This window comes from Clupea harengus, chromosome 10 (genome assembly GCF_900700415.2).
Source record: "Clupea harengus chromosome 10, Ch_v2.0.2, whole genome shotgun sequence".
Taxonomy (NCBI): Eukaryota; Metazoa; Chordata; class Actinopteri; order Clupeiformes; family Clupeidae; genus Clupea; species Clupea harengus.
The window spans coordinates 12732022-12758622 of NC_045161.1; the positions used below are offsets into that span (position 1 = coordinate 12732022).

Here is a 26601-nt window from a genome sequence, read left to right on the forward strand (position 1 = left end):
CAGTGAAACATTCCCTATTCTAAGAGTAGTAGTGGAAAATACTTCCACTTATGTGCCTGTCATGACCTGTGCATACATGGTTCTCATCAGTTCCTTACTTCGAGACGAGACCTAAATGCATGTCCTGTTATTGGGTGCTGGTTGTCTGACTGGGTGGTGTGTTTGTGTGTTTGTGCACACAGTCCCGTGAGCTGGAAATTGCGGTGTACTGGCGTGACTGGCGTACCCTGTGTGCCGTCAAGTTTCTGCGGCTGGAGGACTTCCTGGACAACGAACGCCATGGCATGTGCCTGTACCTGGAGCCGCAGGGCACACTGTTCGCTGAGGTGAGCGGCACTCTGGGGATGACCCTAGATCAGCACTCATGCTAACTCTCACCCTAGATCAGCACTCATGCTAACTCTCACCCTAGATCAGCACTCATGCTAACTCTGCTGATCTAGGGTCAGAGTTAGCATGAGTGCTGATCTAGGGCCACTCATGCTAACTCTGACCCTAGATCAGCGCTCATGCTAACTCTTCTGTTCATCATGTGTAGCGCTAAGCAGAGGATGGCACTAACAATGCAAAGTTCATGAGGCCAAAAGCAGTCATTCAGTGATGCATTTGTCACTGCATGTTAAGCTTCCCTGGACGGAGGCATTAACTTTAAATGTGTGGGGCAGTTGTTGCACTTGTTCCTTTGTGTCAGTAATCCACGCTAAGCCTTTCTGCTTCTCCTCTTATGTATAGTCAAAGTGTTCCATGTGATCCCAAACATCCATCCATGCATGAACAGGCCGGTGTTTTAGTCTGTGAGGTCAGTCTGTAATGATTCCTCTGTTTTGTCTTGTTTGATAGGTTACCTTTTTCAACCCAGTTATTGAGAGAAGACCTAAACTTCAAAGACAAAAGAAAATCTTCTCCAAGCAGCAAGGTGAGTCGTATAGTCTGGTGAAGTGTGTCTGAAATTCAAACTTTGCTGGCTTACAGGATGTCCAAATCAGTCCAGCTTTTTAAAACCATCAAAACACACATTAAAGACTGACTGATCTCTCTCTCTCTCTCTTTCTTTTTTTTTTTTTTTTTTCTCTCTCTCTCTCGCTGCAGGAAAAACGTTCCTGCGTGCTCCACAGATGAATATAAACATCGCCACGTGGGGTCGGCTGGTAAGGAGGGCCATCCCCTCGGTGAACAACTCCTACAGTCCTCAGGTGCCTGAGCTGTCAGAGCTGGTTCCTGAGAGCACCTCTACTGGATCCACTGGCTCCGCAGACTCACCCACACTTTCCAGCAACACTACAGTGACCAAACTTGACTTTGACAAGGAGGACAACCCTCTACACAAGCGCCACTCGATCGCTGTGGACATGGGCGAAACCCTGGTTGAGGGCAAGCTTCCTGATGGCAAGGCAGTGCAGGTACCCAGGCAGTGTCTCATGTCATGTCTATGCATTACATTCAAGTTACGTCTATGTTTACCATTGCATTGAAGGCAATGTAATATATATATTTTTAATTTTACTGTTTCATTTTTTTTGCTTTAATTCAAGTAGTTTAATACAAGTAATGTAACTGATAGATGTATGTTTCATGTTTAGAAGTTTATTTATTTATTTGTAAATCACAGGGGTAAATATCAGCTTCCCTTACAGTCAAACCTAATAAAAAGACCATGTGTCCATACGTGTCCAGTGTAATCTTTGTCTCATTCGTCCTAACTGAGTCGGACTGCCCCCCCCCCCCACCTCCCTCCCTCACAGGATGCGCTGGCGACCTTTGACTTCCTGAATGACCGGCGGAACAGTATGGTGGTGGGGCCCCTGGTCCACGACAGTCTGGTGCAGGACGAGACTCCCCAGCCTGAGCTGGAGCTCACCTCCGTCCAGCCCCCAGCAGAGATCAAGTACGCAAACACACCACTGAGGAGTGGCTGCTTAACACGCGTCCCAGCAACACCCAATAAGTGTGACCTAAAGGATGATTGAAATGACATGAAACAGATTGAATGTCATTGATATAGTAATATATGGAATGGTGGAATAAAGGAGGGGGGTGGAGAGAGGGGATTTATATGCAGAAGTGTATTTAACAAGCCATTGGCTCAGTACTCGGTCTGTGTCCCTCTCTGTCTGTCCATCTTTGAAATCTGATCTGTTTACTAGGCATGGGAATATGGAGAAGTGTTAGTTCTTGCTCTTATGTTGTCTTCAGCTGAGCACTGTGTCCTCTCTCCCCCCCTCTCTCTAGGGAAGAGGAGGAATTCCAGTTCAGCCTCAAGGACTTCAAATGTGTAGCAGTCCTCGGCCGCGGACACTTTGGGAAGGTACACAACACTTCCTGCAAACCATGCTCACCTGCCAATCAGCTGCAAGCCATGTTTGTGATGCATGATAATTAATTCTACTTCCTGTTCCGACCTTATGGTAACTCCTCCCTCTCGTCCAGGTCTTATTGGCCGAGTACAAGAGCACCGGAGAAATGTTTGCCATCAAAGCTCTGAAGAAAGGCGACATTGTGGCTCGCGATGAGGTGGACAGGTATGCAGAGTGGATCTTGAGAGTCTGTAGGCTAGTGTACATGAAGGGGTTTGGGGTTTACTCTCTGGACATGAAATATGTTCATACAAAGGCAACACCTCTTAAGTCTCTTAAGTAACTGATCATCAACAAAATACTGAATAATTAAGACAATATGATTTATAATATATATGTAAACTCTTATAGTTTAAAAAAAAAATCAATGTCAATGTATAAGAGAATGGTTATTAATTCTTTTAACCATGGTTTATTGTGAGGTGTCGCTGTGGAACACACACTGTTTCTGTGCATTTTGTTAGTAACAAACATTCAGTGGATTGCGCTGCTTCTGTTAAAGCCCTGCACTGTAAATGTGATGGTCATTTTGCCTCCTGCACCCTCCCTTCCCACCCCTGTTTAGTCTTATGTGCGAGAAGCGTATCTTTGAGACGGTGAACAGCGTGCGGCACCCGTTCCTGGTGAACTTGTTTGCCTGCTTCCAGACCCGTGAGCATGTGTGCTTCGTCATGGAGTACGCTGCCGGTGGCGACCTCATGATGCACATCCACGCCGACGTCTTCTCTGAGCCCCGTGCCGTGTAAGCACACACACACACACACACACACACACACACACACACACACACACTCTGTCTGCTGGTGCTCTTTGCATTTTGTGACACTGTGACTCTTGGGTGTCATTGAATCTAAAAGGGTAACATTTGTCCTTTTTTTAGTTTCTATGCTGCTTGTGTAGTCCTGGGATTGCAGTTTCTTCATGATCATAAGATCGTCTACAGGTTAGTTCATTTCCTCGTCACATTTTAATCAGAGCGCTTCATCAAAGCTTTTATCGTGAAAATATTTCAAACCCCTAATGCTGCTTGTGTGTGTGCTTCCGTAGAGACCTAAAGTTGGATAATCTCTTGCTGGATACTGAAGGCTATGTGAAGATCGCAGACTTTGGCTTGTGCAAAGAAGGTTAGGGGCGACTAAGTTCTAAACCAAAATAACTTCTCCAAGTTGCACTCTTTTTTTTTTTTTATTTAAGGGTCATCACCTAGAGGTCCCCACATAACCCCCTCAGTTTCTCGCCAGTTTATTTTTTTTATCATGTATACCTGTACTCCAGATATGAGCACAGGAAAAGCTCAATACCAAAAGATAACAAAAATATGGCAATTTGAATTAAGGTAACCTCATACAAACGTTCCTACTTGCATTGTCTAAAGTGTACTGTAGCACTGATATCTTCAACACCATAGTCCAAATGACAATTGTGAGTGCTGTACACGAGCAAATAATGGCTACTGAATGAATACTGACACCTGCCCCTTCAACAGGTGATTTGTGGAACTCCCACACAAACTGTGTAAATGTAACCCAACAGTGAACAAATATGGATTACTCAGTTATTTAGGTTTCTCTCCATTCAGCTCCCTGAGGGAGGCTTTCCTAGGTCTATTAGTCACTGCCGTGGCTTTGTGGTTTGACTGTTCTGCTCGGCTGGTTTGTTCTCAGGCATGGGGTTCCGTGACCGCACCAGCACGTTCTGCGGCACACCCGAGTTCCTGGCTCCAGAAGTGCTGACCGAGACATCATACACGCGGGCGGTCGACTGGTGGGGCCTGGGCGTGCTCATCTTCGAGATGCTGGTCGGAGAGGTGAGGCGCTAATGTTAGCATTAGCAATGTGGCATCTTAGTACTGGCAAACTGCTTATTCAGCAGTGCTGATGCCCCACTTAGAGGATGTCTAATAAGTATAAGTAGTTCTGTTGACTGATCTAGTTTGTGTGTGTATGTTCATTCAGTCGCCGTTCCCAGGGGACGATGAAGAGGAGGTGTTTGACAGCATTGTCAACGATGAAGTTCGCTACCCACGATTCCTCTCCACAGAGGCCATCTCCATCATGAGAAGGGTGTGTAGACAATCGGCTGACTAGACCATACGGTTGATTTTGTTATTTCTTAAGCTTGTATGCAGTGTCTGATTTGGGGAATGTTCCTGTCCACAGTTGTTGAGGAGGAACCCAGAGAGGCGTCTGGGAGCTGGGGAGAAAGATGCGGAAGAAGTGAAGAAGCACCCCTTCTTTAGAGTACGTGCTCCCACTTTTCTCATTCAGCCTCTTAACCTTTACACATCAGTGCAGTTCAGCTATTGCATTGGATCTAAAGTCGTGGCTAAGACCTTACTAAGGCACTACTAGTCAGGGTACCGTGGCATGCTGTCTAACTTTACTTCTCTCTCATCTCCACCAGAATGTCGACTGGAACGGCCTCCTGTCCAAGAAGGTACGGCCTCCTTTCGTTCCTACAATCAAGGGGCGCGAGGACGTCAGCAACTTCGACGACGAGTTCACCTCTGAGGCGCCCATCCTGACGCCGCCCCGTGAGCCCAGGGTCCTCACGACCAACGAGCAGGAGATGTTCGGTGATTTCGACTACATCGCTGACTGGTGTTAGCTTCCTCCCCTCTTTTTCAATTACAAAAACAAAACAAAACAAGAAGTTAATTCCACACCAAACGTCAACACTGCCCCTGCCCTCTGTTGTCATGCTCAACACTGTGAACCCCTCTCACTGAACAAGCAAGACTTGCCAGCTGCAAGAAGCGGTGATGGTCGTCCACAAGCTAATTTTCTTGTCCTCTTGTCTGCCATTGAAGGGACTGGCGTTTTTAAAAGGAAGCTTTTAAACAAAAAATAAATCAACCGAAAAATCTGTACCCACAAATATGAGTAGATGTAGATGAAAAATGTCATCTGAGGTGTATGCCCTATATGGTATCCATTTTGTCTTGTCGGAGCACTGGGATTGTTTAAAATGGACTCCTTTTGTATAAGATCTCAAACTGGATGACTCATGCTTTTGTGTAATTTTTCCTCCCTCTCCTGTTGGTATGCTGAGCTGTGTCAAAGTAATACTTAATAGTAATAATAATTTTTTGTCACTTACGGAAAAGAAATCCTCCACCTTTTTTCATTCATGTATAAAATCGCGTTGTTGATAATTGATCAGCCCCGAAGGCAGAGAAATGTGCCTGTTAATGGAAGAGGCTGAGTGTATCTGAGCAGTTATTGGACTGTAGTCTAGCCTGGTGGGGGGGACCGTTTAAGTGCTTCCTCTCTCCACGTATGGACGCAAAAGTGACCTCCGTGCACATCTAGGACAATCATTGGTCAGCTGTCCCCATTCACAACACTACATCTTCACCTGTTTTTGTATTTATATCATTTTCATTTTTTTTTTATTCTCTCGTTTTCCTCACCCTTCTCCCCATAATGCCTTAAATTCTGTCATAGATGAAGGTCTTACAAAAACACTAATAGTCAGGTACTTCAAAAAACCTACCAAAGCTAGCTGCCAAATACTCCTCCCTCTCAAGGTCTTCAGATCATCAACAAGATGTTGGCCAAGATGGTCATGTTGATGGATGAGTGTATTTGAAACTTTTTAAGAAGTAGTTTCACAATGAAAGATAAGAAAGGAAAAAAAACTGCATTGAGTTGTCATCTATTTTGTTTTCTTTCCGGACTCTTCCAGATCCCTGTTAACAATCATGTACTCTTTAAGAAAAGTGTAAGTTATAGTTTTATACTGTATTTTTAGAATAATAGCATTTTGAATCTGCTGTATGGTATGACATGATTTTTGTTTTTAATATATGGATGTATGGACATCAAAAAAGAGAGGGCAGCTCGAACTTGAGAGCGATTCTGAACTTCTCAAAACGGAATGTAAAAATGTATATTCATCACAATGAAAACAAAGTGTATATTTTTTGTTTTGTTTGGCATGCATGTATGCCAAAGCAGGCTGTATTTTAAATAGTGTTTTTTTAAAAGACATTTGTAGTCTGGCTCTTTTTAAATATCGCCCAAGCGCTGTCTGTTTCGTGATGCCATGTGAAGAGGGACTGGCCCTGGCCGTCTTTTACAGACTTGGATGTTGACCTCAAGTTATCCCCCCTGGTCCCATGACATTGTTAGCCTGGATGCCAGACGAACTTAGCCCCGCCTACAAAATTTTAGGTTGGGAAGTTCGGTCTGGTGTCGCACAAAAATCTGTGAGGATAGATAGACCAATCAAATTGTCAGGGCGGGCTTTATACGATGATGGACAGATGATCAACCGTAACGTAATCAACCACGTCACCAAAGAGCTTTTGGGGTGAATTCGTTTTCAACAAACATGGCTGCCGTTGGAGAGCTGAAATGTGGAGATTCGAGTGTGTTTTGGAAGACATTGACAGCACATTCATTTTGAAAGAGGAACAGAGAAACACGATCAAAGCATTTGTCGATCGAAAATATGTTTTTGCCGTCCTTCCTACGGGATCCGGTAAAAGTTTGATGTATCAGCTGGCCCCGTGGTCTACGTTATGGTAATACTACGTTGCTCTGATTGGTTCTAGATATATCCACTTGAGCGAAGAGGCATTTTTTTTCCTGGTTCGGTTGAAACACGCCCTATAATCACAGCCCAACGGAGCGGTATCAGACTCATATTCTGACTAGAATTATGAGTATGACATCGTCAGGCTATGACATTGTAGCACTTGGGCATTGAAGTATGGAGGCCTGAGATGCAGACTGTTTAGTGATGCTGGCTGGTTGCCTCCCCCCCGGACTTGGGCACGTGTACTGATAGCGCAGTGGGTGGGCCTGCGGACGTCTGAGGTAGGATCCCCCCAACGACACCAGCCTGTTCCACCTAGTGGATCACCAAAAACGCTCTAAAACACACACCTTAATACAAATTTCAGCGTGATCCTGGTCTTCTGGTCTCCCCCCTACCTGCCCCCCCTTCCAAAGGAGCTTCTGTGAGGAATGTATGCGCTGAATAAACGGATGGACATCCTGTTTTTTAGAGGCTGTTTTCATTGGGCTTACCTTTTTTATGAGCACGCCTGAATGGGAAGCCTGAACTGAGAAGTGGGATCTTTGAGGGATCAGCGAGACGTTAGAAAGACCAGATTAGGAGAGGTAAAGGGTCTGTGCTTAAAGGTCAGGGAGCAGAGGGAGAGTGGGGTGCTTGCCTCGACTTGGTGGGGCTGGCTTTAACAACAGAGAACAGACAGTTTAAAAAAAAAAATACAACCAGCCAAACTTGAAAAACCAGATGAGGAAAGGCAAATGTGTCACTGTTTCGGGTTCTCCCACGCTTCTACTGTACCCTGTTCGAAAAGGACATTGGGGGTAAAAGAACATGTATGTGCAAGAAAAGTTTCATAATCCCCCACGCACACACCACCACACACATACGGGATCCTTCGAATTGCAAGACATTTCAATTCACTTTCAAAGCAGTTTGGTGACCTGTTCACGGCTCTTGACAAAAAGACTGCTTCCCCAATAAAACCAACAAAAGCTTGTTGAACTGGTCCTGCAGCACAGGTGGTGGTTTTAAACAGATGTGGTGTTGAGTGTGGATTGAGGCCAAACCACAGTGCAGGTAGGGTTAGGATTAGAACAGCTGAGCACCAGATATGGGATGAAGTGTAGAAACTTCAAACCCTCCTTAGACCAGTTGGACGCCCTCCTGGAAAATGTGCTGTCTTACATTCTCTTATTAGAAAAAAATGGGTCACTGTACACACCCGGCAATGTAACTGCTGCTAAAACCTCAAGCATGTAAATTTGGTCAGGACTTAAATATTTACCCTTTTCATTGATTTATTCGGCAAACTCAAACAGCGTGCTCATAGACCACCTCTGGATGGTCTGCACGTCTCTCAGGTGTTTATTTCAACCATGCTTCATCTCTCGATTCCAGTCAACATGTTCAGCCAGCTAGCTAGTCACACCAAACTAAACCAGCTAGCTAGTCACACCAAACTAAAACTGTTTTTTAAGGCATTGGCAGCCACCGCTCAAAGCCTAGGGCTAGGTGTAGTCAGGCTATACCCAACATCAGCTGTCTTGAGGGGACAGCAATGGTCAGCCAACCAGGCCTGATTGGGGAAGGGCGGCTGTAGGTCTCAGAGGGAGTCTCCATGGTAACTCTGGCTGACTGGTTCTCCAGGGGAAACTGGGGACACGGGACACATTTCCCACACAGGAAGAGGAAAGGGAAACTGCGAAGGAGGCCTGTGAGGAGAAAACTCCGCCCTGCTGTGCCCAGCCTTCTGGGAGCACCAGCGAGCGACACCCTCTATCCGGCGGCAGGAAGACAGGGAGAGAGAGAAAGAGGAGGGGCCACAGGGTCCAAATAGTGGGCACCAGAGAGATAAAAACAGAGAGGAGGAATAAACAGGGCATCTGAAATGAGTCTAATTCAGGGCTGATAATAGCCCCCCCCCCCCCCCCCTCTTTCTAAAGCACTCAACATTCCCAGTTTTCACTGCTTACAAGTTGGAGTGGCATTGGCCAGACTAGGTGTCAAGTCCCCTTGAATTGATATACTGGTGCGGTCCTGAGGAAAGTGCAGTTAACCCAATGATGCCCCCGACCAAATTCAACCTTTTCTTCCTTTATCTTTCGCATATTTCATCACACACAGTGGAGGATTAAGAATCCTGTTAAATATTATTTAGAAAATGGCTGCAATTTTCAGGAGGCCAAAATATTGCTTTCCCATTCCCAAAGTCAGTGTTTCTACCTTGGAGATCAAACACAACCTGAAAGGGCAAATTGCCAAACTTAGACATCAACAAGGTGATAAACAAGCCTTTGAAGACCACTTAATTTGATAGAGTATGCTTCCATCTAGTGGCAGATGTCTTGCTTTAAACTGAACACCAACATGACCAACCATCTTTATACTTACTTACATTGTTATACTAAGTTCACTTACAATCACCATGAGCATACTATAATATTATCATCAGAGAAAACATTTTATTTTAACTCGTTCATTTAAACTATTTTTACACCATATTCTTCAAAAGTATATACTATCACAATGCAATTGACATTTTTACTAACCTCCCTCCAATTTTTGCATAGATGGAATATCTCTATTTGAGTCACTGTGACAAATATGAGCACTTATAGAGCAGTCAAACCAGAAGCCAAGCCATTAGCCCAGGGCTCCAGTTAACCCCACATCCATAAGCTTGCCGTTTTACCCTCATAAAGTGTGTGTGTTTACATTATTACCTCCGCCAAGGTTATATTTTCGTTAGTGTTTGTTTTTGTGTTTGTCTGTCAGCAGAATTATACCAAAACTACCAGGCTGATTTTCATAAACCTTGGTGGAGGGGTGCAGCATTGGCCAAGGAAGAACCCATTCAAGTTTGGAGCGGATCCGGATCAAGCGGTGGAACCAGTTAATGGCTGTTACCACAGTGGTGGTTCTTGAGCTCAAGAAACCAGGGAAACACAGAGATAGCACACAGGTATTTATTCAAAATCCCAAGTTAGTATTCAAAGTTAGGAGACATTTTAGTGTTTTGAAAGAACAAAATTTTAATATTTGAAATTAAATTAACAACCATTTTCATTCACATCTTCAGCAAAACCAGCCACTATGTTGCTACATCAAGTCTTACACACCAGAAAATATTCAATAAAATCTTCATTAATGACGAGAGAGAGAGAGAATATAAAACTACATTTTGTGAGTGTCTAAGGCCTTGATTCAAGTTTGATTCACGTATGCACTATAAATATGTGGCCAATACTTTGTTGAACTCCACGTGTTGTGTTAAAGATGAATGCAAACACTTATAGTCTTAAGAAAGACTAATGCTATGTTCACACTGCAGGTTTTAATGCTCCATTCCTCATTCTAAAGTGGCCCTGATTTGACATGAAAAAAAAAATATTGTGTACTGTTCACATTACACAGAAAAGATCAGATCTGGGTCACTTTGCAAACATAATCCAATTCAGGTCAAGTCAACACGCTGTGTGAACGCAGTAGATTGTCAGTCATGGACCTTCCCAGCATGGCATCTACTTGTTCCAGCTTCTCAGGATGGCTTCTGCTGCATCCAATGTGCTGTCTTGCTGCAGTGGACATGTAACAATGCGCAAACGTTAGAAGACTAACTTAAAATAGACAACCTGTAAATAACCTGTTGCATACAAATCATGTGAACATTTCTTGCTAAATCCCAGAAGACCACAGCAAGTAGGGATGGCCAGCTGTTTCGGAGCTTTCTTAAATGTCTAATAGTCAGCCTGCGCTGAAGTTTGTCGTAGCTGATTGAAGAACCTTGGAGAGCTCAAAGAATTTTCATTAAATGACAGAACCTATTTATTTGATCACTATGATATTTTTAGATCATCTTTCCAGCTCAATCAGCGGCTTTAGAACTGAACAGATGAGATACACTGGAGAACAAAGAACCCAGTAGTGGAATTACATTTGACATTCTTATTTGAGGATGTCTGGACATCAGACCAGGCCAGATGGTAGGTTTCAAGGCCTACGATGAAGACAATTCAGTCACATTGTCACCTTCTTTATGCAGATTTATGAAGAAATGTTAAGAGATTTGTCAAGAATCCGTTACCTTGATGAAGCACAAGCGTATATATTTCTCAAACTGCTTTATGGAGTCATCTCCACAGAAGGCAGTTACTGGAATGGCTGCCAGTTTCTGGGGGGTGGGGGAGGGTTGACAAAACAGAGGACAGAAATAGTTACACACTGACATGCTCCAGGGGTGATAGCCTGGCCTGTGTCTCTGCTCAATGTCTTCTCAGGGATTACTTCACTGTTACAGTAGCTGCTGAGTGTAAGACTGATGACAATGGAGTGTTTGGGTGTGGCTTGTGAACTGAAACAAGCTAAAAACTCGAATGGCTGTTTTCGCTGCCTCTTACCTTCTCTTTGATCATCCACTTGACAAACTTGTAGTCGTATGCCTCATCGCCCCCCATGTGCGACAGGTCCTGATCTTGAGGTGAACACAGGGAAAGTGGGAGTGGTTACAGTCGTCATAGCTACATCACTTACATCAACATCTGACTTGTTGGGTGGTGGCTTACTAATATAGTTTGGAATCTTCCCCAGCATCGCTCAAATTCAAAAACTATATCAGGACAGTTGTTAAAACATCATAGCTCAAAACATGAATGAGTGATTTTATTCATATTTTACACAAAAGAAACACTATATGTGAACACATAAAAAAATCAAAACCCTACAGTTGCGTATTTCAGAAATGAGGTCTAAAAAGCAGCTCACTGAGCGCGGTCACGTCCACGATCATGAAGTAGCCGCCTTCTGGAACCACAGGGGTCATGCCGATGGAGCGCAGGATACCGGCCAGGCGGTCCCTCTTCCCCTCCAGCTCATCAGCCAGCGAGGAGAAGTAGCAGTCGGGCTGGCCCATGCGCTGGTAGTCTATCATCAGGCCCTGTGCTACTGCCTCCTACAGGAGAGAACAAGGGCAGCGCGGGTGTCAGGACATGCACGTCTAAATGTGACCGCTAACTTTTGATGAACATTGTAACGGGTCCGAGCTGAGTCGCCGTGTGCGGGCGGGTCTGGCCAAATCTCAGAGGCAGAGTTTGTTTGACAAAAATGATTTTGTATTTAATAAGGCTTGAAAAACAAGACCAAAACTCCTTAGCGCTGCTTTAACATGAAACATTATTAATTATTCCTACAAGACATACAACCTAACTGAACCTCAAAAAAGAAAGTGTAAGCCATGGGATAACCCATTATGTACTTGCCTGTAGTGGAGTGGGACAGGTGTACAAGGTGTTCTGCATGACAGTTTGCAGGTGCTTGATCAGGTGTTCTGGGCCAATGGACCAGCCAAGCTGCAGGAGAACAGGAATAGAAATAGCATCCACTTTAACCCATTCCTATGAAAGACTAGGGATGCTGGGCAGACAGGAAGGAAAATCTGTTCTGGTTTAAATTCCTCCTTTCAAAATATACTTCAAATAAATTCAGGGAATTAGCATGAGACTAACCCAAAATATCCCTAAAGATTTACAAGACATTAAATGTACATTAGTGCCCTGTATGTAACTGTCCTGCCACTTCAGGAAATGAGTTTATGAGGTGCATATAGCAGGGGTTAAAGCAAAAATTATCCTACACCTGAACTTTTTTGGGTGTTTGGGTGTGTGTGTGGGGGGGGGGGGGGTGTCGTGTCCCGTGGCATGGACACATTCGCAGGGTCAAAAAAACAAAACAAACAAACAAACATTTAGAAATGAATGATTGCAGATTATGGTGAGACTTTTGAAACTGCAATCCCAAGAAAGGTCAGCAATAGTACGCCACCTCACTACAATATGGTACTAACACATGTAGCATTCACGATTTCTTTTGATATCAAGTTTTGCTGCTAAGCTTTGTCCTTGAAAGGTTACAAGATGACCTACAATCACAAGGTGACATGTTATAAGGGTATGTCAGTGGAAGAAGATTTGATTTGCAACCATTTCATTGAGGATATATGAAAAAGGACAGCGATTTACTTAAAGTGCAACAGTAGACTGTAGATAATAATGTAGTTTTATATTGCAACATTTCCATAATTACTTTATTTAATTTATCAATAAAATAAATAAAACAAAACATTAAAATGTTACAAGAACTGGTAACTTTAATGTTGGGAAATAAATACAAAACCGGACTTTGTCCATGTACTTGTTGGTGGCTTCGTCGACATTTAAGGAAAACATGCCGTTTTTCTTTAGCTTTTCCGAAATACGTCTTTTAAACTCTGGTGTTATGCCGTGTGTGTTAAAATAGCGGCATGCCGATTGGATATTGACAGTTTAGTCAAACACACGTCACACACACGGTCAGTTATTGATGCCGGTACATCAGCTGTGGATGTTGCTCCCGGTAAAGGCGTTGTGTGTTGGAGAGCTAGTTGCATATATTAGCTTTCTCGAGCACAAAGTGCAGAAGCAAGCACCTGCTTCTCTTAACTTCTTACACCAGCTACCAAAAGGCTTACTGTCCTTCCCTTCCCATCTCTTCTATCCATGCCCAGCGCCATTTATTTTCATGAACTTACTTTCCATCCTACTCTCCTTTGGTGTGATGTCTCTCTACTCGGGCATCTACGCTAGGCAGAGCGATAGAGAAAAGTCGGTGTTTGAAGCACATTTTCCCAGAACCCGCCTCAATCTACTTCTGATTGGCTAATAATGTTATTTTGAGAGCGGGAGAGTTGTGCTCCTTTCATTTCATTTGGCAGACGAACTCATAAACTCGAAAGTGATGGTGATGATATCGAGACGTGTTTAAAAAATAAATAAATACAAAAAAAAATGTCCGCAGCCAAACACCGCATGCCGGAAATCCGGCACGGTGCCGGAATACTTTAATCCCTGATATAGTCATAGGGCAAACAAGTAAATAATTTGTATTACGTAAGAGATTCTCTATACATTGTCACAAATGGTCCCATAAATCAAAAGGAAACCAAGCAATTCCTGTCTACTTGTTAGAAGGTAAATGAAAAGGAGGAGGCAGCTGTTGGTACACCTGGAATTCGTCCATTGTGTTTGTTTTTAATCAGGAACTTGCGTAACTATGTAAACAGTCAGCCTCTCCTCCAATCAAACTGTAACTGTAGCCTGATGTCACCTTATCTACGCCCCCTGAACTGGACCACAAAAGTCCTGTTGTGGCGGATTTTGACCACTGTAATGGACACTACAGTTTGTGTGGCGCCCCCAAGTGTTCAACCTAATTAATCTGCTGTTGTGTTGAATGGTTGATGCCTGTCCAATCAGGTGAGATCACCAACATATTATTGGTGCTGTTGTCAGGATAGTGCCAATGTTATCTTGGTTGCCCTCGTGAAGACAGTATTACTATTTATGAACAATTGCAGTCACATTTATTCGGCGTCCGCTCACAAGGTAAGATACCTACATTATTCTGGTAACCATGTGAGGCTGGTACCCATTGCACCTACACAGCTGATACGCACCTTCCAGCCAGTCACACTGAAGGTCTTCCCCGCACTGCTGATGGTCACCGTCCGGTCCCACATACCCGGCAGAGTGGCTGACAAAGCAAACCACAGTAAGTATAACAGTGTGGCCTTGCATGTGTATGCATGTAAGGATGAATTTTATGTAACTAAACAAACTAAATTTATGTAACTCTGCCTAGTGAACGGAATTTAAAGCATTTAATAATTAACTAGAAAATGCATTTCCTGAAGGAAATACCAGAGCATGAAATGCAAAAGTTAAGAAAGGAAGAAGAAAAGAAAGAAGAGTGAAGAAGCAAAGAAGAAAGGAAAGAAGAGTAAAAGAAGGAAAGAAGAGTGGAAGAAGGAAAGAAGAAAAGAAAGAAGAGTGAAGAAAGGAAAGAAGGAAAGAAGAAAAGAAAGAAGAGTGAAAGAAGAGTGGAAGAGTGAAAGAAGAAAAGAAAGAAGAGTGAAGAAAGGAAAGAAGAGTAGAAGAAGTAAAGAAGAAAGGAAAGAAGAAAGGAAGAAGAGTGAAAGAAGGAAAAAAGATTGGAAGAAGGAAAGAAGAGTGGAAGAAGGAAAGAAGAAAGGAAAGAGAAAACAAATTAGAGTATGGAAGGTGTCTCTTAATATCCCTAGTTATACAGTTGAATGGAGAGGGACAGAGAGAAGAGGAGCCTTGGAACCTTGGTGCAGGTGTCAGTGAAGCACAGGTGCAAGCCAGTTTAATTACCCTATTACTGTATGATGTCATAATGGCCCAATCTAAGTCAATGGGAAATTTTGTATAAGTTTTTCTTTAATATCTTAAAAAGTATAAAGTTCAGAAAAATGAAAAATACATAGCATAAGTGTCGTTTACAAGACCTACGCGACAAAGTTTGAACAAAGTTTCTACGTTAAGCGGTTCGAGCTGAATTAATCGCAGAAGTTGGTACAAAGAATAAGAAGAAGTATAAGAAACGAAGGAATAACAAAACAGGGCATTTCATGCACTGTAATTAGGTTTTAAAGACAAGTTCATTACATGCCTTACATTTACACTAGTGACACAAGTTGACATTGTGACAATGTAGCAATATTGAATATAAATGCCAAGAGGGTAATGGTTCAAGCCTGCAGAAATCCCTTCCCCTCTCCAGAGGTAATACAAATGCTTCTCACACATACTAGCAAATGAATCCAGCCAGTACCTATTTTGATATGCTCGTGGCCTTTGTAGATGAGCCACTCGTACACCTCGTCGCTGAAGCACAGGGTGTCGTGTTTGATGCAAAGGTCTGCGATGGCCTGGAGTTCAGCTCTGCTGAAAATCTGGCAGAGGGGGTGGTGCATTGTCAGTCAAACATGTGTCGGTCAGCTGAGTCACCAGAGAACAGGGGGCTGCCTGAGGGCCCAGACTAATGCCAAAATGACACTTGAAATGTGAAAGTAGAGGCCTTATAGAAACAAAGGATATGAAAGATTTGGGGAATATGTAAAGTACATAGTATTGGATAAAATTCCAAAAGTGAATTGGATAGCAAAGACCGGCAAAAAAGATTAATTTAATCTTGCTTTAGTAATACGTCCTATAATGGGCTAATACTGTATTTTGCAAAGCAAATAAGTCCTTAAAGGTGCCTGCAGATCTATCCAACCTATCTATTCACATCCCAGTTGACATATCCTCACCTTGCCTATGGGATTGTTTGGCGTGTTGATGATAATGGCCTTCGTGTTTGAGTTGAATTTGCTGGCAAGTTCATCCTGATCCAGAACCCAGTCTGCACTGGTGATGTCTCCTTTCTTGCCAGGCTTCTGCGTATGGAAACAGCCAGGTCAGAGAATGTCAATTCAGAGACTCTTGCTGAGGGTTGAGTGCATTTGACAGAGCTGAGGAAGTTCATTCATGAGACACACCTACCAGTCTGAGGGGGATCAATACTGGCTTTGCTCCTGCCATTCGTACCATTGGAACATAGCAATCAAAAAAAGGCTCAATAATGATGACCTGAAGAGAGGGAAATCATGTGAGTTTGTGCATTTCGATAAACAAATTCCTGCAGACTAATTTTTTACTTAAACTACTCATTATATTCTAGTGACTATTAGCGATGCTCTGAAATGACAAAATAAAACAAATAATATCTCTAGGATTCTCCTGCTGTCTGTACTTAGTGTACGCAACATGATGCAGTTGTGTTAATTAATTAATCAATCATGAAACTTTCAGGACATAGGCATCACCACCTCTTACAGTAGACAAGTCTGGTTATAGTTGGAAAGAACTGCTTATTTTAGCTTTGAGAGAATATCCTGCAGATGCTGTCTTACTGCATACAGTATCTCTCTGCTTGAGATCAAGAGTAGCTCCACCTTGACTAAGGAACTGAAATGACACTTAGTTCACAGCTAAATTATTTTGGAAAATGAATAAAGACCTGGTCCTACCTCATCCTTCTCCTCTACCAGAGCCTGCATGCAACTGAATAGGGAACCGTAACCCCCAACTGTGACCAGGATCTCTTTAAGGGGATCAATCTGCCGATCGTACACTTTCCCATACACTTGCGACAGGGCCTTCACCAAAGACGGATGACCCTGTTTACACAGTCAAAAAGATGAAAGCAGTGAAGTTACACATACAGACGTGGATACAATTGTTGGTACCCTTCCGTTAAAGGAAGAAAAAGCCACAATGGTCACTGAAATAACTTGAAACTGACAAAAGTAATAATAAATACAAAAAAATACTGAAAATGAACTAATGAAAATCAGACATTGCTTTTGAATTGTGGTTCAACAGAATAATTAAAAAAAATAAACGAATTAAACTGGCCTGGACAAAAATGATGGTACCCCTAGAAAAGATTTAAAACAATTTGACCATAGAGACATGTTAAACTAAGGTGTGTCCTCTAATTAGCATTACAGGCTTCTTCAAACTTGTAATCAGTCAGTCTGCCTATTTAAAGGGTGAAAAGTAGTCCCTGTGGTGTTTGGTATCATGGTGTGTACCACACTGAACATGGACCACAGAAAGCTAAGGACAGAGTTGTCTCAGGAGATTAGAAAGAAAATTATAGACAAGCATGTTAACGGTAAAGGCTATAACACCATCTCCAAGCAGCTTGATATTCCTGTGACAACAGTTGCACATATTATTCAGAAGTTTAAGGTCCAGGGGACTGTAGCCAACCTCCCTGGACGTGGCTGCAAGAGGAAAATTGATGACAAATTGAAGAGACGGATAATACAAATGGTAACCAAAGTGCCCAGAACAACTTCCAAAGAGATTAGAGGTGAACTCCAAGGTCAAGGTACATCAGTGCCAGATCGCACCATCAGTCGCTGTTTGAGCCAAAGTCGACCGAGGAGGACACCACTGTTGAAAGCAAATCATATAAAAGCGAAACTGGAATGCATATTGAAAAGCCACAGGGCTTCTGGGAGAATGTCCTTTGGACAGACGAGACAAAACTGGAGCTTGTCAGTTTCAAGTTATTTCAGTGACAATTGTGGGTTTTTCCTTCTTTAAATGAAGGGTACCAACAATTTTGTCCACGTCTGTATATATACATACATATACAAAAATGTTGTGATGATGAAAATTTTGGGAGCAGAATTTCAGTAATATTAGCATTGTACTGTTTATTGTGAATGGTTGAACACTGTTGTTACCAGGCCTTCCTGTCTGCCTGTACACCTTTCACCAGCTAGTACCATTTCCCCCAAGTGCCCCCCCCCCCCCCCCTCCCCCCTTTCTGCTTACTGTAACCTTTTCCGTTCCTACAACTATACGAGGAACCTGTATTCTGTGTGTGAGAGCCTTCAGCTCGCCTCACTATCCAAATTCGCCAAAATTGAAATGTAATACTCCAGTGTCCCTATTCCGAACAGGATGTTAGAGAAAAACACCCTTAGGGTCAGGGCTTCAACATGTAAGAGGCAGAGAAGTACAACATTGGACACAACAGGAATGGAGACATGAAGCAGATACTTTGGTGGACAGCTATGGCTACCACTTACTTAATTCAGCAGGTTTTACATCATGTAGCTTTAAAAAATAATGAGAAGACATTCAGTCAAGTACTGTCATACAAAGGGGTGCTATCTGTATAGGAAGAACTTTAAGAGTAATCTTACAAAGCCTCTTGTGTACTGGTTCAGTCTGTCCACAGCTGCTGCCTGGGCAAGCCCTTCTTTGACATATGAGGGAGGTGGAATATCAGGGTAGCCCTGTCCAAGGTTGACGATGGTCGGGTCTGCTGCCACGGATGTGAAGGCAACCCTGCATAATGTTTAAGTCAAACACAGTTTTGTGTCAAAGGTGAAATCATCTTCTGTAATAAGGCAACAAAGGTACATGCTAGTTCATGCTTACCACACATTCTTGTCCAGACCCTCAATTCTCTTGGCATGTTTATGCCTGGAGGATGCCATGGTCACCTACACAAATAAGACACGAATCAGTCTCTAATTAAAGAAATACAAAACAATAAGGTCACGTAGGTAGTATATAGACTCTATAGAGCCTAAACAAGAGACCACCGCCACACAAGCTTCAAATATCAGTTATGCCATTTCCTTCTCCATAAAAATACATTTCCACATATTGCACAATTATGGATAGTTGCGCTTTGCATGAAATGTTGGTGGTGCTGGTGGGAAAATGGTACTGTGTCTATCTACTTTTTAATTTCTTCTTGAATGGTAGTAGCAACTTCCTCAATCAGATCACAAAAACGTTAACGTTATTTTTTAATAAATGGGAAGCCAAGACGTCATCATAACAGGAGAGCACATCTGCTAACTAGGGGTGACTAGCCGTCAAATGTGATTTAGAATTACACTAAAAGTAATGGCCCACAATATCTATGGTAGTGAAACATTGCTTCACTGAAGTTCATCTTTTCACCTCAGGTGAGGTTGGCGCTGTTTCACAGACTAGTAGTTAAATTCAGGAAAACAGCTCATGTCTAAATAGGTCTTTTTATGGATATCAACATTTCTATGTTTAAAAGCAAGAAAAAAAACCTCATTGTTGTAATTTTTTGTTTTGTTTTCCCTTTTGGTGAAACACTGTTTAACCTGTAGTCTTAGAGAAGCCTCCTCTGATATAGAGGCAAGGTCAGATCCAGATATTGACTTACTTGTGTGGATGAGAGGAGTCTGGCAGGGTTAACTCTGAATATTGGACAAGCAGAGAGGTAGCATCGACATGCGAGGTGTGTGATGTTCATATCTGTCGAAAAAAATGTAGAAAACATTGAGATAAACTATTCTTAATACCGGTTCCTTGGGGTGAAACAAACATCTACTTGCTACATCAGGCTTTCAGGACGCAAATACTTCAAGTCTGTTGTCAAGTCAGACGTTTGTAAGTCGAATGTCATGCAAAATCATTTAAATATTTTTGTACATAACTATTCACTGTGCATTTTCAGTAAGAATGACTCGCTAATGCCGGCTAACGTTAGCTACAAGTAACAGTCCAAACCTTATTTAATATCTTTAATAACCTCCATTAGTAACCTGTCCTTCCACAAAGCATCACAATAACAGACACATTTATCCGATGCATTCATTCGCGAAACTGCAATCCCAGACATTTGAGAACAGCTTATGTTTATAACAGTTACCTGCAACCTGCAAAACTGAATGAGTGCCAATCGAATGCAGGCAGCAAGCGTGATGTTTGGAAAGAGTCCACACGACGTACTTATACTCCCGCCCCTTTGGTTAGCCAATCATGTTAGACTAATTGTTTTATCCACTTTCATCACCTCAAAATAAATACCGTTATTTTTTGCTATTTATTGAAAAAGAAGGTACATCTGAGTATGATCTGGAGCCGGGATACTGAAACTTCTGTAACACTGCAAAAAAACATTTAAAGTCTTTAGCCCTTCCTGCTCTCTCAAAGCCCATCCTACTGTTTTATTGTGTTGGTATGAGTGCACCAAGCAACTCTCTGACGGACCCTCCACCGTCTGAAAACCGTTCCGCTCACAAAAGAGACTATTTACTTACATTTAACAATATTATTGTTGAATCAGATAACTTCTAGTTGTTAACTAGGATGTTGTGGAATCCAGAAGACGCACGTCCCACGTGCACATCCGATTCCCAACCCGGAAAGAGAAAGCAGCACTCAGCTTCGTCAGACGCACGCTAACCGTAAATCTTAGGAAAAAACGCACATATCAGACAACGATTGTGTGTCCTCAACAGAAAGACTGCTACTTTTCGGTCAAAGTCGTTCAATGTTACGACTGGGTGCAAGTCGTTTAATACAATGATGGATAGGCCAGTCAGTGTTTTGTCTGGCAGTGCACATCATAAACATATATATGGCTATGGTGCACATCTCCCAACCATTTTGCTGCCATACATTACGGTCTTTACTGTCTATGGTTACGGCAGGTGGCGCCAAATACAAGATGAAAACAAATACAGAATTTTGTTTAACACTAGGATGGAGCGAGTGGCCCTAGGGTTTGTCCAACTGTAATTTGTATTAACGTTAATTTTACCCGTAGGCCCTACCCTCCGCCCAAACCATGATTTAATCCAAATGTGTGTCTAATCCGAATCGTTGCAGACAACTGAAACCTAATTCGGGGGTATTTTTAGGTAAAGTTTAATTCTAACCAAGACAAGTCCATCTTTTTCACCTGTTTGAAACCGTAAAGGGTAACTTGGTCTAAAGCTAAGTTACATTTTTTTTGTAAAAGTTACTGAGAAAGACTGACGTATCCATTCAGTGTGAGGTAAGATGTCCTCGAAGTTTAAGATAACTGTTGCATCTTTAGCTGTTGAACTAACGTTAATCCTGGCTAGCTGTTTACATCTAAGTGTGCTCCTAGATGAATTATGTAAACTTAAGACTTTCTAAATTGTTAACAAGTGGTCCTTAATCTTCACACTATAATATGTAACATGTTTTCTATATTAATGTTGTCCATTGGTAGTACTGCTAATACATAGCCTAAATTACAGAAGTGTTCCTTTCCCTTGCTAATGCTAGCAATGAGGGAGGGAGGGGTGGAGAGAAATTCTATAACAGGATTTTTCTAATGCTTGCCGTTTCAAACGACCTCAGTTTGTGGTGTATACTGTAGTTGTAACAGCATAGCTTACCTCACAAAAGCAAACAAATTGCCCAGGTTTACCATCCTGGCCTCAGCTGGCTCAACAAACACTTTTTGGCTCAACTAATTCACATTTTATTTATTGTTTTATTTTTACCATGGAACAAATCGTTTAATCAGAGACTTGAATGGAAGTGTCACTGTTGTATTTAAATGAAATTAATTGCCCCAGACTATCCCACTCAGATGTTCTGTGACATGACATGTCTGTAATGTTTTTCGGATGTTTGGCCCTAAAAATGATTATATGAGGAAATTTGGATTTATCCCCCTGGACAGATAAGTCCACTGTTTGTATCAAATTTAAAATGCGATTAAACTTGTTTATATTTAGCAAATTATGTCATGGCAGACATCCCCTTGCAAAAGCGCTATTGGAGGCCAAAGCTGAAAAATTGAGAAATGTGATAATTTGATTAAAATGTATTGTATTTCAGAGTGCTGGGGAGGTGTAGACTGTTAACACTAAGCAAACACAACCTTTAATTTGCTGTTCAATAAATTCAAGAGGTTAAGTACACAAGTTGCTATCGCCTATTTGTCACCACTTTCCTGGTTTAATAGCATTCCAAAAGCATGTGGATTAAAACAGCAAAAAAATAGTATTGGTCAGTCTCGTTTGCCTTGATAGTGAGATGCTGGGATGTACAACTGCAGTTGAACTGAACTGAAAGATAGAGATTTTTGCCTAATTTTGAAACTAACGACACTGATTTGCAGAATTTCAACGGCTCATGATTAACATCCCGTTTAGCCGAATAATTTCACTCAATTTATATTGATAATCCATATATTTCCCCTGTTAAAAGTTATTACTAAGTTAAATGGCCAACTTTTAATTAATGGTTCTCATTTGCAGAGTTCACGACGCTCCTGATTTATTTATGACCTCAGTAACGCATTAAATATGAATCCTGAAGGATGAGTTTTCTTAGATTATCTCAGCAGTAAAGCCCTTTTGGGTCTAATTAACCAAATTAAAGTGAATTTATAATGCTTTATTTTTTTATTCTGCGCTCTCTTTGCCACTCTCCTTGGGCTTGAAGTCAGCTCTGAATTGGAAGAGAGGGAAAAACAGATTCCACAGAGAGCAGGCAGAGATGAGCACAATGAGGAGCCTTGGGCTTTTCTCTGTCTTGTTCTTGTCTTTGGTCTCAAGAAGATTAAGAACATTTTCCTGTCCCCTTCGGTAGTTTCTTTCTCATTAACACTTTATATTTTGATAAATATTGAACAATTATGGCTTAATAGTGCCAGCTTATAAATGTAAGGGTTTGTAGATGTGTTATTTACTTGTTTTGATGGGGCCTGCAGGCCTACTGGCCTCAATCTGCACTTACTATTCGCTCTCATTCACAGTTGATGCAATCCACTCAGTGTAACAAAGAAAGATTATTTAGCCTAATGATCATCAATAAGATGTATATGAGAAAACAGTGTTTTTCTGTCACAAAATATAGGCCTAATTTTTTTTATTCATGTATTGTTGGTTAATTGACTGAATGCACATCTCAGAGTAAGCACATAGCAACAGTTTCCCACAGTATTCACAGTATTCTATCAAATCAGTTCAGCAAAATCAGACCAAATTAAACGTTGACTATAAGACTGAGATAGGAGCTGTGTATACTAATCATGAGTTATTCAACATCATCTTATGCTATAATTTAATTTCCATAAAACATTCAGTACCACATTGCAATATTTTATTCGTGTCAAATACTGTAGTTTCAGATTCTTGTCCACTTCAGTAATGCAAATTGAATGAATAAGATGCCTTTAGCCCAGGTTTATCCCTAAATCACATTAAATTAGAAAAAGATGGTGGGATCATTTTTGTCAGACTATTTGAACAGTCTCAGGCTCAATCTAATTGTTTCCTGATTTATACCCTGTGTGTGCAATTCATGCATTGCGCTTCAAGTTCAGGGGTTTAATTGGGGGCCTTGCTTGCATTTTTGTGCTCTGACTAACGTGTATAGTTTATTTATTTAAAACATGATGTTTAAAACAATGTACTGACACACATTTGCTTTGCCTTGAAGGACATTTTCAGAGATCATAGAAAGGCTTTCACTTGTTAATATGAACTCTGCACTTTAAATGTAACTCACTCTTCATCTAGTGAGTAAATAAGCCAACATGTTTACACATAGTAGGTGTGTTTATGAGGGGCATAAATTTGTAACTGCTCACTATCTTATTTCTTTGCTTCTCCTCAGGTCAGTACAATGCTCTCAGAGGGTGAGCTCAAGGACTTGACCAATGGCCAGTCCCTCTATCGTGTGCTGCAACCTTGGTGGGATGTGTTCTGTCACTATCTCTCGATCATGATGCTCATGATGGCCACACTGGGGTGCACTCTTCAGGTCACTCTCCGTAGATTCATATGTGTAACCTGTCAGATGACCTCAGACGGCATCTGTGAAAATGCGTATAATTCCAAACAAACATTTACTACATTTAATTCCAGCATTCCCAAGTTTTATATCCCACCATCCCCCCCTGGGGTCTTCAGGCTCGACCTACAGCAGTATTCCTACATAGATGCAGTGTGTTACGAACATCAGCTCCACTGGTTTGCTAAGTTCTTTCCTTATGTGGTCATGCTCCAGACCCTGGTCCTAGTGATAATCAGCAACTTCTGGTTCAAGTACCCCAGCACTAGCGCCAGACTCATGCACTTTGTCTCAATCCTCCACAAGTGTTGTGACTCACCATGGACCACGCGTGCACTCTCTGAGACTGTGGTGGAGCAGGGTGGGGGTGCCCAGCCCTCTGCAAGTATAATCGAGCCTGTGGAGAAGGTGTCCACCACCAGTGAAGACAGGAAGCCTATTGGGATGGAGCCGATCAGTGTTCTAGACAAAAAAGAAGGAGAGCAGGCTAAAGCCATATTTGAGAAGGTCAAGAAGTTGAAGGTACATGTTGAAGACACAGACATTATTTACCACCTTTACATGAAGCAGATTGTTGCGAAAATGGTGGTTCTGGCAGTGTGGCTGGTATACATTCCTCGCGCTGCCTCATACTTCACATTTGAGGTGGACTGTACAGTGGACCTGAGAGCAGTTATACCCTATCATATGTTCCGTTGTGTTCACTCACTAGCTACCATTTTCTGGCTACTTTCCCTAGTCTACACAATGATGATAATTTTGTACAGTCTGGCATGCTTCTACAGCTTCTGGTGGATGATCCGGAATTCACTGCGCCACTACTCATTCGATTCGGTACGGGAAGAGAGCATCTACAGTGATATCCCTGATGTTAAGAATGACTTTGCATTCATTCTCCATCTGCTTGACCAGTACAACCCCCTCTTCTCCAAAAGGTTCTCTGTCTTCCTGTCTGAGGTTAGTGAGAAAAAGCTGAGGCAGCTAAACCTGAACAACTTATGGCCCCTAGAGAAGCTGCACCAGAAAGTGGTGAGGAACACAAAGGACCAGTTGGAGCTCCACCTCATGCTGCTCAGTGGAATCCCGGATGCTGTATTTGAGCTCCACGACTTGGAGGTGCTGAAGCTGCAACTGATCCCAGAGGCTAGGTTCCCCAAGAAACTCACCCAGCTGACTTATCTGACAGAGCTCTGGTTAGACCATACCACAGCCACCGTAGATTCTATGGCCCTCTCCTTCCTCTCACAGAACCTGAAGATCTTGAAACTAAAGTTCACTGAAGTTCAGAAAGCACCAACCTGGATCTTAAACCTGTGGAACTTGGCAGAACTCTACCTCTATGGTAATCTGTTCTCAGAAGAGAACTCAGCCTTTGTGAACAGCCTCCCAAAGCTGAAGAATTTAAAGGTTCTCTTCCTCAAATGCAGCGTCTCGATGATGCCCAAGGTGATCGCAGGCTCACTGACCTCACTGCAAACACTTATCGTGGACAATGAGGGCACACAGCTCTCGGCCCTTCAGAGTTTAAAAACAATGCAGAACCTAACCTGCCTAAAGCTCATTCACTGCGACCTTCAGCGCATTCCGAGCTCCATCTTTAGCCTAACCAACCTTCAGGAGATAGATCTGGAGGGAAACGACCTCAAAACTATAGAAGAGGTTCTGAGTTTCCAGCACCTTCCCAGGCTTTTTACACTTAAGATGAAGCACAACAGCATCACTTACATCCCCGTGCACATTGGCGTTTTGGAATCGTTGGAGCAACTGCACCTCGGTCACAATCACGTCAAAACCATCCCCTCTCAGCTGTTCTTGTGCACAAGATTGTATTATCTAGACCTAAGTCACAACTCCCTGACTGTCATTCCCCATGGAATAGAGGACCTGAAGAGACTGCAGTATCTGAACATCTCCAACAACAATGTAAGTGATCTATTCATTCAAATCAGAATTTTTAAGCCTTGTGAACATAAAATGTATGCATATGTAGTAGGCAAACAAACATCAGCACCCTTTTCCCTTCCACTTTCATGTAGATTGATGTTATACCAGAAGAAATGTTTCACTGCAGAACGCTTCTATCTCTTTTGCTGGACCACAACAGTCTATCCATTATTCCATCACAGGTGAGTGAGCTCACCAACTTATCCCTGTTAGATCTACGGGGAAACCAGCTGGAAAGCCTACCTGCTGAGCTGGAGGACTGCCTGTGTCTCCGGCCTGGGGGACTCCTGGTTGAGGAGGGCCTGTTTAACTCCCTGCCTCCCAGCATGAAGGAAGGTTTCCAGAGGCCTGAAAAGGAGCACTCCCTCAAGGCTTCTGAATCCGATGTAGGTGTCAACGCCAACTGTAACTTGGTTATCTGTAACACAGGACATGGAGACAGTGGACTGACATACTCTGTGTGATAGGTCTGAAGAAGATCTGGTTTGTAAGCAATATGTTTCTGTGTGTTGGTTAATGAATACATTCAATGACTGTTGTATGTAATTGTTCAATTCAAATCATTAAAACCAGGATTAAGAAGTGGTGTGGAATGAGTGAAAAAGAGGTGCAAAAGTTTGAAATGGACATAGGTGCCATTCTAGATATTATCAAGAATTATTTTAACCCAGTTGGTCGGAATTGATTCTATTATTTTGACTCAAGGTATTTAACCTTAATCATATGAATGATATACCTAAAGTTCTACCAAGATTTTGCAATATGTTAGTCAATTG

General features: G+C 42.3%; 3 protein-coding genes across 5 annotated transcripts in view; 2 read left to right on the top strand and 1 right to left on the bottom strand.

Annotated features, from left to right (window-relative positions):
- The window catches only part of pkn2b (protein kinase N2b), a 28658-nt gene extending 22312 nt beyond the window's left edge, over nt 1-6346 (top strand). For both annotated transcript variants that reach the window (XM_012839608.3, XM_031575411.2), the window contains exons 9-21: nt 183-326; nt 841-916; nt 1090-1400; nt 1743-1885; nt 2230-2305; nt 2428-2519; nt 2920-3096; nt 3235-3297; nt 3402-3478; nt 4019-4161; nt 4310-4417; nt 4514-4594; nt 4758-6346. In XM_012839608.3, the coding sequence (XP_012695062.1) occupies nt 183-326; nt 841-916; nt 1090-1400; nt 1743-1885; nt 2230-2305; nt 2428-2519; nt 2920-3096; nt 3235-3297; nt 3402-3478; nt 4019-4161; nt 4310-4417; nt 4514-4594; nt 4758-4961 (1695 nt within the window). In that variant the 3' untranslated portion in view covers nt 4962-6346. The remainder of the gene's footprint in view (nt 1-182; nt 327-840; nt 917-1089; nt 1401-1742; nt 1886-2229; nt 2306-2427; nt 2520-2919; nt 3097-3234; nt 3298-3401; nt 3479-4018; nt 4162-4309; nt 4418-4513; nt 4595-4757) is intronic.
- Nucleotides 6347-9887: 3541 nt separating this feature from the next.
- On the bottom strand, nt 9888-20507 carry LOC105910864 (kynurenine--oxoglutarate transaminase 3). Of its 2 annotated transcripts, none has more exons than XM_012839630.3 (14): nt 20362-20507; nt 19482-19573; nt 18713-18777; nt 18475-18619; nt 16780-16929; nt 16253-16339; nt 16021-16146; nt 15540-15660; nt 14362-14438; nt 12131-12220; nt 11637-11823; nt 11273-11346; nt 10960-11046; nt 9888-10450 (listed from the first exon to the last, which is right to left on the bottom strand). In XM_012839630.3, exons 2-14 carry the CDS (start codon nt 19569-19571, stop codon nt 10397-10399), a joined length of 1353 nt encoding a protein of 450 aa, XP_012695084.1. In that variant the 5' UTR covers nt 19572-19573; nt 20362-20507; the 3' UTR covers nt 9888-10396. The 2 variants fall into 2 exon arrangements, with proteins under 2 accessions (XP_012695084.1, XP_012695085.1); XM_012839631.3 differs by lacking the exon at nt 20362-20507 and adding an exon at nt 19971-20337.
- Nucleotides 20508-23522: 3015 nt separating this feature from the next.
- LOC116222173 (volume-regulated anion channel subunit LRRC8B-like) lies at nt 23523-26569 on the top strand. Its single transcript, XM_031575415.2, has 2 exons — nt 23523-25804; nt 25918-26569. Exons 1-2 carry the CDS (start codon nt 23714-23716, stop codon nt 26287-26289), a joined length of 2463 nt encoding a protein of 820 aa, XP_031431275.1. The 5' UTR covers nt 23523-23713; the 3' UTR covers nt 26290-26569.
- Nucleotides 26570-26601: the final 32 nt, after the last annotated feature.